Genomic DNA, 18,643 nt, shown 5'->3' on the forward strand with positions numbered 1-18,643 from the left:
TTTTATATTAAATAAATTTGGAGCTACTCCAATTTCCTCTTTTCCTCTCCCAGAGAGGAGCAGGGGGGTTAAAGATCAACTTTCTACAGACTTTCTAAGTGTTATCCCTGACCATAAAACTGGCACCTTTTTGATCTACGAAGCTGATAACGCGGTGCCTGACTGTTAAACTGACAAAAGGGACACTAACCAGAGATTAGCATTTCCGTGAACAGCGTATCAAAACTGCCCCCCCCCCCCCCCCCCACATATGTAACCATGGCAACTGACCTTGCTCTGTGTTTCATTACCCCATCAAAGGGTTAGATCCTTGTCTCACCCACTTGTGACATATAACCCATGAAGCCGAACTTTAAATAACCAAAGACTGGAGTCTCCAAAAACTCAAAGCATTTAATTAAGTTTAAATCTTTTAGTTACTTGATTACGTTTGCCTCTATTTGTGTTACCATGTTGTTGCTATCTGTTGCTGATATTAGTGCGGAAAAGAATCTAAATAAATTACTTTTGCAGTGTTTTTATTTTCAACAAGACACTCCTTCATCTAATGTGTAATCAATACTTGTTCACAATACTTTCTCACAAAATTCCTTTAGAAATGATGATAAAGAAATGTCATACTATACTCTAGTAATTATCCAGCTTGAATTTAAGGCTAAACTAAATTCCCCAGTTCCAAAGGAAAGATTGTTTTGGATTAATCTAAGCTTTCCTCATGTAACCTGAGCTCCCCCAAGTGGACGAAATAAGTATTACATACCATCATCGGAAATGCCGTTAAATGTATAAATATCCTGACCAATAATGTGACAATTGTTTCCTGTTACCAAATGCTTAACTTGATCATTGAGGTTCGATTGTGGAAAATATTTGATTATAATACGCGCAAATAGATTTCTTTTCTTTAGACATTAAGTTTAGAAAGGCAGTCCCTTGGGAAACCTGAAACGCCCTCTGGGGAACCACGCCCCAGGCAACAAAAGAGCGACACGCAACATCGTTCGCTCTCTCTGCTCTTCTCCTCCCCTCGTGCCCTGGTCTTCCGCTCGGCTCTCTGGACGCTTCGGCATGTGTCCGGTGTGCCTCGCCAGGCAACGCCCTAAGAGTTCGGCCAGCGCAACAGGCCTTTGTTCGCTTGAAGCTACACACGCGAAGTGCCGCGACATCGATCTGCCTTCAGTTTGTTTTATTTTCTTTCTTTGTTTTGTTAAAGTTATCAGTCCGTTAAGTTACACTGGACTAATTCAGGAACGACGAAGTTCCATTTTAAGCTTTTTCGTCGAGCCAACTTCACCGAGGTCAGACCAAGCCACGTGGTCTCGCCAGCTACAACGAAGGAAATCTGAAAACAGCCGAATTGCCAGACACTGAGAACCCCGGAGAATCCCTAGCAAAAAGCCAGGATCGGGCAGCTAGCGCGGGACCCATGCAACAGGCCAAAGCAGGCCGTCGACAAGCCGTAAGACCTAACAAACATTCTGTGGTCAGAGATTTCCCTTAATGTTAATATTTCCTTTTAACTCCTAAACTCATAGCTTACTTTCATTAGTTCTCCTCTGCCGTATGAGTCAAATGCTTCCCACAATCGAACCTCCATTGCTCATTGTTCAGCCATTGTTTATTTTCCCTGTATTTAACCACCTGTTATATCGCTTTAGTTAAGTTTAGTTATTAATAAATTCACTGTAATCAGGAAACTGTGTGTGTTGCCTATTTCCTCGTCCCTGCCAAGAGAATTGACCCTTTAGATATGAGACTGACTGATTGATTTAAGATAATTTAGCGATTATTAAACTAACTGATCACTTGTAATAATTGTATAATTATTTAAAGCTACCTAGAGGTCAGGAGACTCTAGGATTATAACAACTCCGGTGGTGCCCTGAAACGAGGAATAATTTTTTGATTTTATGAATATTAAAATTCATAATTGGGTATTAATTCTCATAAATTTATTAAAATTCATAACTAAATTTAGCCACGCTACAATTTTCCTGTTATTTCTGACTATTTTATAAACAAAATATAATATTAAAAAGTAAGTATAATGTTAGTATAATAATATATTTACATGTTACACTTTATTTAGATAGTCTACCTACAGATAGTTTATTAGTAGAGAATGTTGCTGTGTCACAAAACATTTTCTGATATTAGCCTTCACCACTGTGGTTAAGGTTTGATTAGTGCTAATCTTTGTGTATTCATTATAATTTCAGATAATAGAACAGGCCACTATAGCTTACCATTAGTAGCCTATAATATTAATTCCAGTTGGACAAAACAGCAGTTTCTGTGGGTTGTTTTCAGTCACTAAATTATTGTGCAAGAAAAATGCTCTACATGGTCAGTCTCTGATTTGTTTATGCAAATTAACTTGTCAGAAATAAAAACTGTGCATATAGAACGACAAGTTTAACATTTCTAAAGTTTGCTGTAGTGCCTCAAATTTTGAATGAATTGTGAATCGTGAATGAATTTTTTTAATGTCCCGCCTCCTCCAGTGATTGGTTGGTTAATTAAAAGTGACTCCCTGCGGAGATTAGCAGTCAGCCGGGAACGGGAACAGGTGAGCATAGCGTAGGGCCCAGAGAACCTGATTTAGAGAGGGCAGAGGAGAGTCCGGTGCCACTACGCCAAAGAGTAAAATGTGAAAGTGACAGTACCGGTGAATACCAACACACTTCAAGCACAAACGGTTTTTATCTTGTGAGAAATAACAGGAAGTCATTAGCGCGAGCTTGGTAACGGAGCGTTCAGGCACGGTCAAACCAATGCAGCAGCTGGTTTATTAATCCAGTGCCAGGTGCATGTGCAAAATACAGTGGCTGTGGATGAGAGGTGACGGCTGAAAGTCAAGTATTTAAGTTTATGTTCTGCTTGCTCAACAGTTGTTTGATAAATGGCTTTTAAAACACATTCAGAGAGGATTTGAAAGGTTTTGAAGGTTGAAGGTTTTTTCCTTCAATTCTGATCATTTGGCGCTTGCTAAAACCTCTTTGGGGGTTAAAAACTGTATCTATGCAAGAAAAACCCTGGATATGATTAAATCCAATAAACATTCAACTTTATACAGAGTTGAATAAAAATTATGAAATGGCCAAAATACTCAATTGCCTAATAATTGTGCACACCGTGTAGAACATATAATTAAGTAACACACAGCAGAATTGAAATGGACCAATTGAAAAACTTTACCTGATTTAAAGGGGCTGTATGTAGTTTTACGTTGAAATTACTTATTAATAAATCAAATTTTCATTGCCTTATTGTCAATGAGCTCAGACCTCACTTACAAATTAAGCACACACCTGTTTTCTCTGTTGCTTGCATCAGCCACAGCCACTGCTTTTAATGTGTAGTCTCCGGGTCGGATTCAGCCCAGCGATCCCGAGCCTCTCAGACAACAGCAACAACACAGCAGCTAACAACATGCAGTCCACTAACGCCATAAAACATACTCTCAGCAAAACACAGACTCCAGGTAAGGATAAAAAAATGTTGATTTAGCCATGCAGGAAAGGATGTAACAGTAAAAAGCAAATATGGAACGATTTGTTTACAGTCTAACGTTAGTGATGCAAGGCAGCCAGCTAACGCTACATAACGTTCAACATAAATTTATTGTGGTTTTACCGATACTCAGGTACACAACTTCTCCATCTCTCAGTCGCTGTAACTAATGTGACCCACATAATATACAACACAGCAACAAAACTGCCAACAACACAGACCCATCCACTAACATTGCAGTAAAGTTACTTGCTGCGGTCTAACTGTTATAAAGTGTGACACAATCTCGTTATAATATTCAGTCCAGTTTACTAACCATTTCGTTATCATCCAATATATGTAGCTGTGTGTTGATTTGCGATCTGAGCTGGGAAAGTTTAAGTAACATAACCTGAACGTTGTCTGGAGAAAAGCTGCAGCCTGCGTGCTATTGTTTCTGCGTTTATTGTGGGAATTCTGTATCAAAGTGATTGTGTTTCGGATTATGCTCGCTCATGAGTTCAAGCAAGCACACGTACGAGCACACACATGGTTGCAATCTTAAAACCGCACCACTAATGGCCGCTGAAAACTCCCTAATGCCCCTTTAAACTAAACTTCAAATAAGCCAGTTTTATATAAAGTGTCCAAAGCTAAGGGGCTCGGACCAAAAAATTCACAGGAGACTCCTGACTGAAGATTTCAAGCTGCTGCAGTTCAGAAAAGGGTCTTTAATGTATTGAGGAGCTTCATTATGAAATCTTAAACTGTAAAACTGACTGGCAGGTAGTGAAGAAAGGAGGGTCCTATATATGTTCCAATCTGCAGCATGTTTGATGAGCTGAGGTATGAATAAAGAGATAATTTAGAAGCAGAACTTCTGTATAAATGCTGTCTAGATAGATAGACAACTTTGTCCGTCCCCAAGCAGTGACAGAAATTCTCCTTCGACAAGGCTCATTAAAACACGCATTTAAAACTTAATAAAAACAGCAGCTGTACAGTGTCATTTTTTGTTGTTCAAAGTGATTATTGCAGACAGTATAAAATATTTCTTGTTAGAGTAGTTGTGGTAGGATTAAAAACCATTAACACTGTTGACCTAGCCTTCTCTTTCCACAGCCAGGGTCACAGACCCCCTTTTCTCTGGAGCTGCAGTAGAGACTTGACTACAATTTGTCCATGCGTCTAGTCATGTAGTGATGCTTCTGATATGCTGAAACCCAGCTGTCTGGTTCCAGTACACTTTACAGAAAACAGAGGCACATAAAGATTGCAGGATTGGATTTTTTTAAAAAAAGGGCTCATAACAAGATACACACATTAAAAAACAATAAAATAGTTTTTAGACAGTTTTAGCGTTTCTGCTAACATTTGTTAGCCTATAATTAGGATGTTTTTTGGCGGATCAAATTTCCCTCTACAAACTTTTATGAGCTCGGTCCAGAGATTGTCCGTGCCAAGTTTCGTGGCGAGCGGACTTGCGGTTTCGGAGGAGTTAATTCAAAAAGTTTTACAGTTTCCGCGATTTAGCAAAATGAAAACGTCATCACACAGAGGCGTGTCCTATACCATAGGAATCGGCAGCCACTTATAAGCTGAATTGCAACCCATTTTACAGGTGTTATTAGGGGCCCATGGGGAACAACTGACCCAAATTTGGTATCAATCAGAGTTGTGGTTGTGGAGATATAAAATGCATGTAAGTCAATGGGATTTTTTTGAAGCATGGAGTTACAATAGTCGAGCTTTAAGCGTGGACAAGTTTCTCTGCATCATCTCGATGCCGAGGGTTTCTAATTTTTACAATATTGCGAATGTGAAAATAGGCAGTCCTTGTAGTTTGCTACGTCTGTGAATTAAAAAATATGTCTTGATAAAAAATAACTCGCAGATTCCTCATGGTGGTGTTGGAGCCCATGGCAATGCTATAGGAATGCAACTATGTCTGCAGACAATGTGTCTCGGAGGTGTCTGGGTCCAGGTACTACAACTTCAGTTTTTTCAAAGTTCAACATCAAGAAGTTATAAGACCAGGTCTTCACATCCTTGATGCACATTTGAAGCCAAACTAATTGGTTGGTTTCATCAGGTCTGATAGAAAGGTATAACTTGAGTATCATCAGCATAACAATCAAAATTTATACTGTGGTTCCTAATGATTTTACCTAGCGGAAGCATATATAAGATGAATAATATAGGTCCAAGGACTAAACCTTGTGGAACTCCATGGGTGACTCTGCTGTGCAGAGAGGACTTATCGTTTATATGTACAAACTGGGTGCGATCTGATAAGTAGGATTTAAACCAGCTTAAAGCAGTTCCTTTAATGGTGATTAAGTGTTCAAGTCTCTACAATAAAATATGGTGATCATTTGTATCAAATGCCGCACTTAGATCTAACAAGACCAAGACAGACTAGTCCCTTATCTGATGTAGTTAAAAGATCATTAGAGATTTTTACCAGTGCTGTCTCTGTACTATGATGCATTCTGAAACCTGACTGAAATTTTTTGCCATGCAAAAATTCACAGAGTTGATTTGCCACAGTTTTTTTTCAAGGATCTTGGATATGAAAGGGAAGGTTAGATATTGGTCTGTAACTGTCTAAAACCCCTGGATCAAGAGCAGGCTTTGGACGAGGACACAACTGAAGTAAGTTGGTGAAGGTTGATGGTAGCAAAACAGTCGAAATATCCATTGAGCTTTAAAGGTGCTTCCAAGGAGACTAAGGGCAGGTTGGCATCCATTGAAGGCAGGAGGTGCTGAATTTTATCTCTAATAAATAAAATGTTGTCGTTGAAATAGTTCATATAAACGTCACTACTGAGGTCAAGAGGGACAAATTGTTCTGTAGAGCTGTGGCTTCCTGTCCATCCGGCTACAGTGTTGAAGAGGAACCTGGGATTGTTCTTATTTTCCTCCATTAATTTTGAGTAATAGGCTGCTCTGGCGCTGCGGAGGCCTTCCTATACATTTTCAAACTATCCTGCCACATTAAATGAGAATCTTCTTGATGTGTAAGACGCCATTTCCTCTCAAGTTTCCATGATGCTCTGTTTAACTTGCATGTTTGACTGGAGCATCCCTGTAGTGCTGTTCACGAGATGATCGATTTGTGAAGGATCAATTTTTGGGCGTATGACATTGGCATAGGAGTCTATAGGAGGTATTAGGAAACACGGAATTGAGTTACACACTGATGCGACTGAATCCTTAAACTTAACTACAGCACCATCAGATCGGGATCTAGTATAGGCGTATTTGCTTGAAGTCCAACAATTGGAACTCAAAAGATAATACATAGTGGTCAGATAGAATGTGATTATGAGGAAACACCACCGATTATTCAATTTCAATACCATATGTTAATATTAGGTCAATGGTATGGTTGAAACAGTGTGTGGGTTTATGAATGCTTTGACAGAAGCCAACTGAATGAAGCAGTGAACTAAATGCAGTGCTGAGGCTGTCATTCTTGATGTCCACATGAATATTAAAATCACCTACAATCATTACTTTATCTTTTTTAAGGACTTAGAAAAACATTTTGCAAATTCTGATAAAAACTGGAAGTAAGGACTGGGAGCACGGTACACTATAACAAATTAAATCTGCTGCATAGTTCTCCAGGTCAGGTTTGAAAAACCAAGACCAAGTCTTTTAAAAGACTTAGTTTGGGTTTTGACTTGACTAATAGGCCTGAATGAGAAAAAGCAGCAACTTCACCTCCTCGACCAGTGCCTCAAGGTGTACGTATTACTATGACTGTGAGGAGTGGATTCATTGAGGCTTACACAATCATCCAGTCCCAACCAGGTTTCAGTCAAACAGAACAAATCATTATGATAGTATCAGATCATTATGATCTGATAGCAATTCATTAACTAGTACAACTTTTGATCTGATATTTAATAGCCCACGGAGTTTACTCCAGTGAACGAGAGGGTCGCCTCCCAACGCCTTCGGGTGCTGGGGGGGGAAACTCTTGACTGTTGTTTGTGCATATGCACCAAATAGCAGTTTAGAGTATTCGGCCTTCTTGGAGACCCTGAATGGAGTTCTGTATGGAGCTCCAGTAGGGGACTCTCTAGTTCTGCTGGGAGACTTCAACGCGCATGTGGGCAGTGATGGAGATACCTGGAAAGGCGTGATTGGGAGGAACGGCCCCCAGAAATGCAAAAAGCTTTGGGTGTGGAGGGGCTGTCTTAGATGACACGTCTCTTTAACATTGCGTGGAAGTTGGGTACAGTGCCCAAGGAGTGGCAGACTGGGGTGGTGGTTCCTCTGTTCAGAAAGGGGGACCAGAGAGTGTGTGCCTATTACAGGGGTATCACACTTCTCAGCTTCCCTGGTAAAATCTACTCCAAGGTGCTGGAACGGAGGGTTCGGCCAATTGTCGAACCTCAGATCGAAGAGGAACAATGCGGTTTTCGTCCCGGTCGTGGAACAACTGACCAGCTCTTTACTCTCACAAGGATCCTGGAGTGGGCTTGGGAGTATGCCCATCCAGTCTACATGTGCTTTGTAGATCTGGAGAAGGCGTATGACCGGGTCCCCCGGGAGATAATGTGGGAGGTGCTGTGGGAGTATGGGGTGAGGGGGGCCCTTCTCAGGGCTATCCAATCTCTGGACATCCAAAGCGAGAGCTGTGTCCGAGCACTCGGCAGTAAGTCGGACTCTTTCCAGGTGAAGGTTGGCCTTCGCCAGGGCTGTGCTTTGTCACCTATCCTGTTTGTGATATTCATGGACAGGATATCGAAGCATAGTCGTGGCGAGGAGGGGCTGCGGTTGGGGGGGCTTGGGATCTCGTCACTGCTTTTTGCGGATGATGTGGTCCTGATGGCATCATCGGTCCGTGACCTTCAGCTCTCACTGGATCGGTTTGCAGCCAAGTGAGAAGCGGTTGGGATGAGGATCAACACCTCTAAATCTGTGGCCATGGTTCTCAGCAGGAAACCGGTGGAGTGCCAACTCCAGGTAGGGAATGAGTCCTTACCCCAAGTGAAGGAGTTCAGGTACCTCTGGGTCTTGTTCATGAGTGAGGGGAGACTGGAGCAGGAGATTGGCCAGAGAACTGGAGCAGTGGGGGCGATATTGCACTCACTTTACCGCATCATTGTGGCGAAAAGAGAGCTGAGCCGTAAGGCAAAGCTCTCGATCTACCGGTCGATTTTCACTCCTACCCTCACCTATGGTCATGAAGGCTGGGTCATGACTGAAAGAACGAGATTGCGGGTACAAGCGGCCAAAATGGGTTTCCTCAGGCGGGTGGCTGGTGTCTCCCTTAGAGATAGGGTGAGAAGCTCGGCCATCCGCGAGGAGCTCAGAGTAGAGCCGCTGCTCCTTTGCGTTGAAAGGAGCCAGTTGAGGTGGTTTGGGCATCTGGTAAGGATGCCTCCCGGACGCCTCCCTAGGGAGGTGTTCCAGGCACATCCAGCTGGGAGGAGGCCTCGGGAAGACCCAGGACTAGGTGGAGAGATTATATCTCCACACTGGCCTGGGAACGCCTCGGGATCCCCCAGTCAGAGCTGGTTAACGTGGCTTGGGAAAGAGAAGTTTGGGGTTCCCTGCTGGAGCTGCTCCCCCCGCGACCCGATCCCGGATAAGCAGATGAAGATGGATGGATGGATATGATGTGATAAGTGTTCGTTTCAAACATTATGTTCCACTAAGGAGGGAAAATATCTGTGGGTGCTGTATGAGATGATAAATATAGAAAACTCTGTGATAAGCTATTTTCAGTGGCTAGCACACAATTGTGAACGAAAAAAGTGCACCATCATGCAAGTGTCATAGGGCTGAAAGAGTTTCCACCCAACACAACAGTGACTGAACAAAGATAATATGGGAAGAACACCCAAACTAACTGTTTTCTTCCCAAGAAACTTTTATCTCCAGTCGCAGCTACTTCTGACTACTGGCTCAGGAGCCAAACACAAGAAAGGGATGCACAGCTACTGCCAACGGGAGAGCAGGAACATGCCCACTGGGATCCAGAAGTGTTTGTGTAACGGCCATGGCAGCCAGATGAACTAAGAGAAATTGCAGAAGAACTCCCTAATCCTCAGAAAACTGGTGGTGAGAAGTGGGTTACATCAATGAAGCAATTGCTGTCCATGTATAATCCAACTTTGCAGGAAGTGGAAGCTGTGTGTCGGAAGTGTTTCAAGCTCCGATGGGCCAATATTCGACCTGTCATCTGGTCCACAGCACCATCAGTGGGATTAACTCAGTTTGGTGCCATGATGGACACCTTGTATGATGCAGTGCGAATGGTTTTCCCCCTGAGAGTCTGTTGGCCTGAGATCCACAACACTAAACAGAAGGAAGAGGAGTCAGCTGCAGACTACATAGGATGAAGTGGGGGCAGAGAAAGCAGTGAGACCATCACCAGACATTCAAGATCACCTCAGGTGATACAGACAACTTCAACTGGAAGTCTCCTCCCAGAAGAGCTGAGAGAAACATGTGAACCCGTGCATCCCAACACGAGACAGCCTGAGAGATGAAGATGGACGGAAAAATTCTGCTGCAAGACATTCTGCTGAAAGACAACGGTTGCAGTGTTCACCATCGTCCTGGTCAGCACGAGTACTTTAACTCTGGTCACTAGCCCAACAAGATGATAGACGTTTCCCTACAAATTGTAGAAAAAAAAAAAAAGGATTTTTGAACTACAAAGATGATCTGCTGGTATATTTCTTTTGTTTATTTTTCCATGTTTTTAATTATTGTTTTTGATTGTTTATTTCTTTTTAGTGTTATTGTTGTTATTTTGTATGCAGGTTTTCTTATGCATATTGTATCATTTTAGTTCATGTTTTCTTTCCAACAAATGGGTAAATGACCAATTCTGGCCCCCAGGGTATTATGAACATGCATGTAGGCTATTTTAACCCCTGTATTAAGTGTTTTTCTGAAATCATTCTACATTTTTTAAAACTTGCCCAACACATTTAGGTCAGCCTTAACGTACAGATGATGTAGGTTTTACGAATCTAGTCCTTCATATTTTTTATTGTTTTCTTTTCCTTTTCTGTTTCTAATTAATTGTTTTAACTATTCATCAAACATCTAATGTTCTCCTTATTTTTATTCCCACTAAGACAGTTTTAAAGTGAATCCTACCATTTTGATTAGAGGGAATGTGAGAAATGCATTATAAGTTGCTGATTTTTAGGATTTCATTGTAATTAACAGGGTTTTTATTCCTAAACAAAAGATTGTCTGATTTACAATAAACATCTGCTGGCATGTAGGTGAGAGTTTTAACATAGACCAATCAAGAGACAGAGACAGATGCCACATACATTTGCATTTCCTTTCTTACCTCAGGAAGAGTTTTTTGGCTGTATGCTAATACTCTGCCATTTGTTTTCCTTCATCTACCATTTGTTGGCTGTTGTTTGCTTTGTACTTGTTCTGTACTTAAGGAGAGGAAATGCTGAGTTTGGAAGAGTAACCGTGCGTTCTCTCCGTGGCCACGTTACATAAAGAAATTATTCTACTCATCTATTTTTCTCCGTATTCTTTGGGAAGGAATTATTTTCCCTGACATGATACAGTATCGATGGCGTATATAGGAGCAGCTTACTTGAAAAAGGTGACAGTCTGTCTGAATCTAGCTGAGAGGGGGTTGTAGCTGTGGTCTGGTCGCTGCCACACAGACCACTAGTCGCTACCACTAGGGTCGCTAAAGATACTGGTCGCTGCCACACCGACCACTGGTCGCTGCTACAGAGACCACTGGTCGCTGCCACACAGACCACTGGTCGCTACCACACAGACCACTGGTCGCTACAACTAGGGGCGCTAAAGATACTGGTCGCTGCCACACCGACCACTGGTCTCTGCCACACCGACCACTGGTCTCTGCCACACAGACCACTGGTCGCTACAACTAGGGGCGCTAAAGATACTGGTCGCTGCCACACCGACCACTGGTCTCTGCCACACAGACCACTGGTCGCTACAACTAGGGGCGCTAAAGATACTGGTCGCTGCCACACCGACCACTGGTCGCTGCCCACAGACCACTGTGGCGCTGATACTGGTCGCTGCCACACCAACCACTGGTCGCTGCCCACAGACCACTGGGGCACTGGCCGGGACAGGTTGTCGTCCGTGGATGATTGGTTGTGGACTCCTGGCTGTGTTGGCACTGATAGATGAAAGTCTACATGTCGGACACCATAAACCTTTGACTATTAAATAACCTAAATTATCGAGTTATTTATTGTTGCACTGTTTACAGTTTGTGTGGATATCTACGGAGAAAAATATTTCTAGATCATATTTTGTTAAATATACTATATTATCGATTATGGCTACTCTTATTGTAGCACTGTATATTGCAGTTTGTTTGGTTATAGCCTATCTACAGTAATAAATCTATCTAATGTTAGATCATATGTTATGTTTAATACACTATATTATAGATTATGTCTATATTCTTATTGTTGCAGCAATAATTCTATCTATCTTAGGTTTTCGGGGCTTTCCTGTCGCTACAACAGACCACTTGTCACAGACCACTGGTCGCTACCACTAACGGTAACGTTGGTTACCATTTCCAAACACGTGCACAAATAAACAACAAAATGACACTTTCTCTCCCTCTTTCTTCCACCGTGTCTAGTCAAGTCTATGCTACCAGTGCCTCGAGTTTACAGCTAATTAGCCAAAAGCCAAAAGATAAATATAGTTAGTCTGTGTCTTGCTAACATGCATGACTCATGAGCTACTAGCTAATGTAATGGATATAGTTAGCTAAGGCAATATATCATGGCCATACAGGCTAATGTACAGTACCTAATGGAAACACTACAGGAAAATACAGTAACACGTGCCTAATAACGTTTTCACAATTGCCACATTGATACACAAATTATGTTAATTATGTTAATTATGTTAATTAAAATAATACATGTGTATTTAGGGAGTTTTCTTTCCATTTGAGTAAAATAAGACATGTAAGCAATATCGACCCAAATCTCAAATACATCACTAGTTACATGAATAAAGGGTCCTGCCTTAAACAGTAACTTCTTAATATGGGTTGCAGGCCCCTCCTCTAATAACTATCAATTCTGTTATCTTGTTATAGGCTAATAGATCTTTACATGATACAGACAGCCCTCCCTCAATAGAGCGGTCTTAATAATTATTTGTTTGCCTTATAGTTGAAAGTGGACAACGTGATGGCTATGGCTGTATGGAACATCCAAAGTGACAGAACTGAATGAAAGAATAAATAAATAAATGGGGAAATATATCAAAGAAAGAATGAATGAATAAATAAATAAATAAATGGGGAAATATATCAAAGAAAGAATGAATGAATAAAAGAATAAATAAATAAATGCAGAAATATATCAAAGAAAGAATGAATGAATAAAAGAATAAATACATACATTTGCTTTTGCTTTTCCCCAAGGAGCCCTATTGTCATTGCTTTTCCTTTAGAGACCTATTGTCATTGCTTTTTCCTTACAGACCTATTGTCATTGCTTTTTCCTTCCTCTTCCTTAACTGTCAATCAACGTGTTGTGGCCCGCCCACTTAGTCAGGTCGAGCAGCCGAATACTGATACTTTCTTCAGTGTGGATATGCTGTCCCTGGAAGAGTGTTATGATTGGTAGAAAGTTTAGAAGGAGTTATGCTGTGTTCAAGACCGATCGGAACTAGGATATTTCCCAGATGAAACTTCCGACACCGAAAGTGAACGAAAACCATGGCTAACTGTGACAACGTGTACACACAGTTGCACACTCAGCAGTGTTTTAGGTGTTAATTAAAATGATGGCAGTTTAACTGCAACAACTTAATATAACATAAATAGCCTATAGTTACTAGTTAAAGGTTCAGTGTATAATATATCTGAGGATATATTGACAGAAATGCAATATAATATCCATAACTATGTTTTCAGTGGTGTATAAAGACCTTACATTATGAACCCTTGTGTTTTCATTACCTTAGAATGAGCTATTTATATCTACATACACGAGGCACCCCTGCTGTGGAGGTCGACATATTGTGTCTTGTTTGAAAGAGAAGCAACAGAAGAAGTAGCAGCAGAAGAAGTAGGAGCAAGAGCAAGAAGAAGTTGTACGTTTCTAATTACTAGTAGTAGAAGCTCTCCTTTATTAGTAGTGGAATTTTGGACAAATGGAGGACCACAGCTATTATTTAGCACAAGAGCCGACGGAGGGTGAATCTGCTTTGAAGAAGCAAAAGCATGATGAAGCCAGACTTATACGGGAGCGACGCAGGCAGAAATCACGCGTAAACATCGGTGTGGCTTTTCCCAGATAGAAGGGTCTAATGAGGGAAAAAATTTTCAAAGCGACACCGAAGTTGCCTGTTTTCTGATGGACAGATAAGGTATTCCAACTTTAGCATTGCAAATGAAAACTTGCTTCTAGTGGAACAGACCGGTAAGTCATGCATAACAATATATTAATTTTGTCCTAATAGCTTTGATTAGAAACATGAACTTTATGATTAGTGTGTAATAGTGTGTTATTTATTTTTGGTCTATATCTACTGTTGAATGAGCATATGTGGGATTTACACAACTTTCTCTGGTTATTCTTTACAGAGATGAGCATCTTGATGTCATTCCAGAAGCCACAGAAATTCAGGGCCTTGAACAAAGGTAACATGTACACATCATAACTTTTAGCCCTATATGGCTTTTCTCCAAATGTTCATAATATATATTTGTAATATGTTTTTTGCAGCTTACATGACTTGAGCATTGTTGAGGAGGACTTGGAGGAAAATGTTTTCAATGACCCAATGAACAGTGTGTAAGTAGTACTTCCTAATTACATGTATTATTTTTCAGTGATATTATTTGAGAACTTGTTTTTATCTGAAAGTTGTCATTATGTAAAGAATTGATTGGGCAGATGAAGCTTCATCTTACTCCCTTATAAGAGATGATGGACAGAATGGTTTCAGCTCTGATGAAGAGGATCTTCAACCGATTTCTATACGGTGTCTTATTTGTCAGTCTCAATTTGCAATTGTTTTGTGGTGTTTGTTTACTACAGATTTTTGTGCCTCAATAGAATGGGTGGAGCACTGAAGACAGCACACTCTATCGATGGACTTCCTTGCCTGCACATGAAGATACTCCTGATGAGCCTTCTCCCTGTGATCATGACCTTGTTTTCCCAGAACCACAGAATGTCCTTTGTGAAGATGACATCATAGGTGTCAGAGCCTCCATAGTGTACGAGAACTGCTTAAGACAACTGGCTACATTTCTGATCCTGCCTGTGGATAAATGCACTGGCCTTCTGAGGACTGGTGCGCCGTGCAACTGTGTTGCACCCTTTGAGATCAACATCACCACCAAGGGCACAGCAGCTACTATCGAATGGGTAAGTCCAGACAATCACAGAATATCACAACTTTAAATTAGTATAAAATGAAAGGTTATACCAAAAGCCAGTGCTGTACATGACAAAAGCAAATGTTTCTTCTCTGTGACTTTTAGATCTGCCCTAATGGAGACAGCTTGTGGAGGTGGAATTCCCAGCCTGTGATGAAGTTTGGGATGCAAGCTGGAGATTTTCTCTTGTACACCAACATTTTGTTGTCTGGCAACAACTACGCAAAGGTTGCCCTCTTGTTCAAATTCATGAACATGGGGATGGTGAACAGGAACACTTTCTTCTCCATTCAGGACAGTTACTGCGTCAATACAATAAAGGACTTCTGGGAAGAGAGAAGGACAGAGGTTCTTTGTCGCCTTCAAGGGAAAGATGTTGTTGTCCTAGGTGTGTAGTTGATACTGTATTATGTAACATAGCTATTGAATACACTAAGCAGTGACAGTATGGAAACAACTAATAACTGTTTTTCTGTTGAATTATATTTAAAAAAATTTCAATGGATGGCAGAAATGACTCTCCTGGTCAATGTGCACAATACTGCAGCTACACCACCATGGAGAATGACACCAAGGAGATCATTCATGTTGCCACCATAGACAAGTGGCAAACATCATGGAACTCTGTCGTCTTGGAGAAGGAGGATTTCATCCAGACTGGACAAGCTTACATCAGAGATAAAGCTAGTGGAGATCTGCACAGATGCTCATGCCCAGATTGGTGCCCTTATGAGTAGTATTCATGTGATATATTGTATAGATGCGTGTGTATAACAGCAATATAAATATTATAGTAACATGATATTATTTACCACTTCATAGACCCAGACAAAGGCAAATACAAGGCCCTTGGAATTCATCACTGTCTGGACATAGGGCATGGTGCAAAGAACCTTGCCAAAAAAATTGCAGCAGTAAGCGTAATAACTGGCTAATGTTGTGAAACAATTATTAACCATAAAGTTACTATTCTGTACATCAGGGTTATTGAACTATGTGCAGTTGATGGATGACAGTATGGAAGTTTCATTGTACTCAAAGACAACAGATTTTGTTTACTTTCCTCTGCCAGAAGATGTGTTACTCATTCTAGACATTTGGTGTAGTCATTTAGTGTTTTCTTTTTTTGGGGGGAGGGGGGGGTGTTGAACATTTACACTTTCATCTCTACACACAGACTATAGTTGAATGCCTGTATTTTACAGATAAAGCAAAAGATAAAAGGAGAGTCCATCCTCTTCAACTGGTTGAAGGACATAGTCAACCATTTTCGGTGGTGTTGCAAGACTGCTGACACACGTCGGCAGTTTCTTGTAAGCACACAATTTTATTATATCTTTGAGTAATTTCATTCATTGCTATATTAAGGAGATATTTATAGTGCATTTTTATGTTTTGCAGGCATTATGGGTTGGCATCCTTCACCATATCTGCAACATTCACACCTGGACTATGGGAAGTTGCAAACACGGGCACCTTGAATCGGATCAAATGCGGGGAAAGATGTGGATCCAGAGAGACTCCCAGTGCCACAAAGCTTTAGTGGATATAGTTCTCGATAAGAGGTGGCAGAAAGATGTTCACAACTATCTGCAATTCAGGTAGTGTGGCTATACTTTTTCAGAATGATGTATATTAGTAATATTTATGCTTACTGCTCATGAACACAGAAGTATGTATTTGTTTGTTCTATCAGATCGACTGCAGACCTAGAGTCATTCCAGAATCATATCCTGATGTATGCCAGCAAGCACTTTGCTTTCAGCCCCCAGTTTATGCGGCAAGAGTTCTGCTTGCTGCTTTGGACTACAGTTTCCACCGGAACCGACCAACAATGAAAAACGTTGGACGGTAAAGAGATGTACGTTTTACACTTGTATAATATTCCCATTCATAGTACAATATTCAGTCCATGTTTTATATGCAATTGATTGTCTTTACACTCAAGGTTTTCTCTTGTTCTACGTACAAACTGATATTAAATGGTTGTAATTGTGTAATTTCAGTTTCAGAAGATTGTATAAGAAGAACGGTATGCCTTGAAATCTGAAAAAACCTACGGATACATTTCCGAGTTGCAAAGAAGGATTGTGAAGAACAGACTCACAAGTGGAGTGGGGATGCCTAGAAGGAGGAGCCTTCTCCCAGATGACCCCAGACAGCTTGGTTTGGTGCCCCCCGTACCTGCACCAGCCACATCAGAATTGTTGCAGAAACAAGTCAGAAGAGGTCTAGGTATGTAACACAAATTTGTTGCCTATGTTGTACCGTATTACATGTCACTGAATGATATTTACATTACAATATAGTCTGTTACTATGTTTGATGGCACTGTCTTCAACAGGACCGTTATTCCAACCAGCATCTGATGTGGAAGGATCCCCACAGGAGATCACCTTGCATGTGTCCTGGTACTTGTCAAGCAGGATCACAAGGGAAAGAACTTCAGTTCACTGACAAAGTCATAGCTTTTACTCTTCAAAAAGAGAAATTTATTAACATTAAATTCTGTTCCTACCCTCCTCCAGTGGTATTTCATGTTTTTCCAATTTGTACACGTTTCATCTTATTCTGCTAAGTCCACTGTGACCAGCGCATATTATTTTCAGTAGGTAGCCTAAATTACAGTTTACAATTTGAACAGTAATGATAAGTAAGGCTACACCTGTCCCCTGTTATGTAAATATAAGTAACTAAAATTGGTATTGGAAATGTTATGGCAAAGTTTGAAATTCTAAACACATGTTCAAATGTATAATGAAAATAAAAACACCATGTGCTTCTATTTCTTACCTTTTTATTTTTTCGATACCATAGAACTGCAGTTGAACAACTAAACACAATATAACTAACAACATACATCAAATTTAAAAAGAGGGGAGAAATATGAATAAATATATATAGAAATGTAATAATAAATCAAATGTTAACTATGTACATTTGTTTGATGCCTTGATGATGCTGAGGCAGGTTTGTGAGTATTGTGTGAAACTGTATGACCATACCAGAGGGCCTGGAAGGAAATTCACAGTCCAGGTACTGTCCTTGAGGATCAGGAAACTTGTCTCTAATCCTCCAAACACAACAACTAGGGACGACAAGTTGGTTTCCCTGGCCTAAAGCTCCATGTTGCCAATAGATGAAGTGTCTATAGGCACCATAGAGGGACTCTCTGTTGTCATCCCCAGGCTCCCTGATGTTGCTAATGCCGTAATGTCCTCCCGGTACTGCCTGTGAATGCGAATAAAGCCTTCTTCAAGGCAGTACTGGGAGAAGTGTGGCAGTAGGCTCACACAGTTCGCTTGCTCCTGGCCAAAGCATTTCCCTACAGTTACCACAAGTACACCAAGGTACTCCTGGCACTCCGGCAGAAGGTGGGGCACCATGTCTGCGCTGATGCATCATGAAGGCATCAAAGACCAGGCCTGGCTGCCTCTCCAGCAGAAGGGTGGAGGGCTCTGTGTTCTTCAAGGGTCATCTCTTGAAGAAGTCTGAAGAAAGAGGACACAGGGAAAAATACTCAATATGCAATATTCTCTGCTTCAATACTCTGGTTACTCTGTCTCGATGTTGTTTTTAAGATTGTATCCATTCCAAATGAAATATACGGTACTCATTATACTATTAAATTTAATGCACTACTACTATTTATCATTACATTCTGTTGATGCTGTAAATTACTTTACATGTCCACATTATTTATTAGATTTAGATTTTATAATTTTTATATTTAATTGACATGCA

The 18,643-nt window shown here is 40.8% G+C and overlaps 1 protein-coding gene and 1 long non-coding RNA gene across 2 annotated transcripts; both read left to right on the forward strand.

The window, feature by feature from the left end:
- The first annotated feature begins 13,919 nt into the window (after positions 1-13,919).
- On the forward strand, positions 13,920-15,887 carry LOC119882029. The gene is made up of 6 exons (XM_038692046.1): positions 13,920-13,934; positions 14,099-14,155; positions 14,683-14,888; positions 15,005-15,287; positions 15,411-15,632; positions 15,722-15,887. Exons 2-5 carry the CDS (start codon positions 14,101-14,103, stop codon positions 15,497-15,499), a joined length of 633 nt encoding a protein of 210 aa, XP_038547974.1. The 5' UTR covers positions 13,920-13,934; positions 14,099-14,100; the 3' UTR covers positions 15,500-15,632; positions 15,722-15,887.
- A 778-nt stretch (positions 15,888-16,665) lies between these two features.
- On the forward strand, positions 16,666-17,422 carry LOC119882030. Its single transcript, XR_005440448.1, has 3 exons — positions 16,666-16,760; positions 16,906-17,134; positions 17,244-17,422. It is a non-coding gene; the product is annotated as an uncharacterized LOC119882030 (long non-coding RNA).
- The last annotated feature ends 1,221 nt before the right edge of the window (positions 17,423-18,643 follow it).

This window comes from Micropterus salmoides, unplaced genomic scaffold (genome assembly GCF_014851395.1).
Source record: "Micropterus salmoides isolate LMB-PRFRI ecotype aquatic unplaced genomic scaffold, ASM1485139v1 Ms_hic_scaffold_2846, whole genome shotgun sequence".
In the NCBI taxonomy this organism is placed as follows: Eukaryota; Metazoa; Chordata; class Actinopteri; order Centrarchiformes; family Centrarchidae; genus Micropterus; species Micropterus salmoides.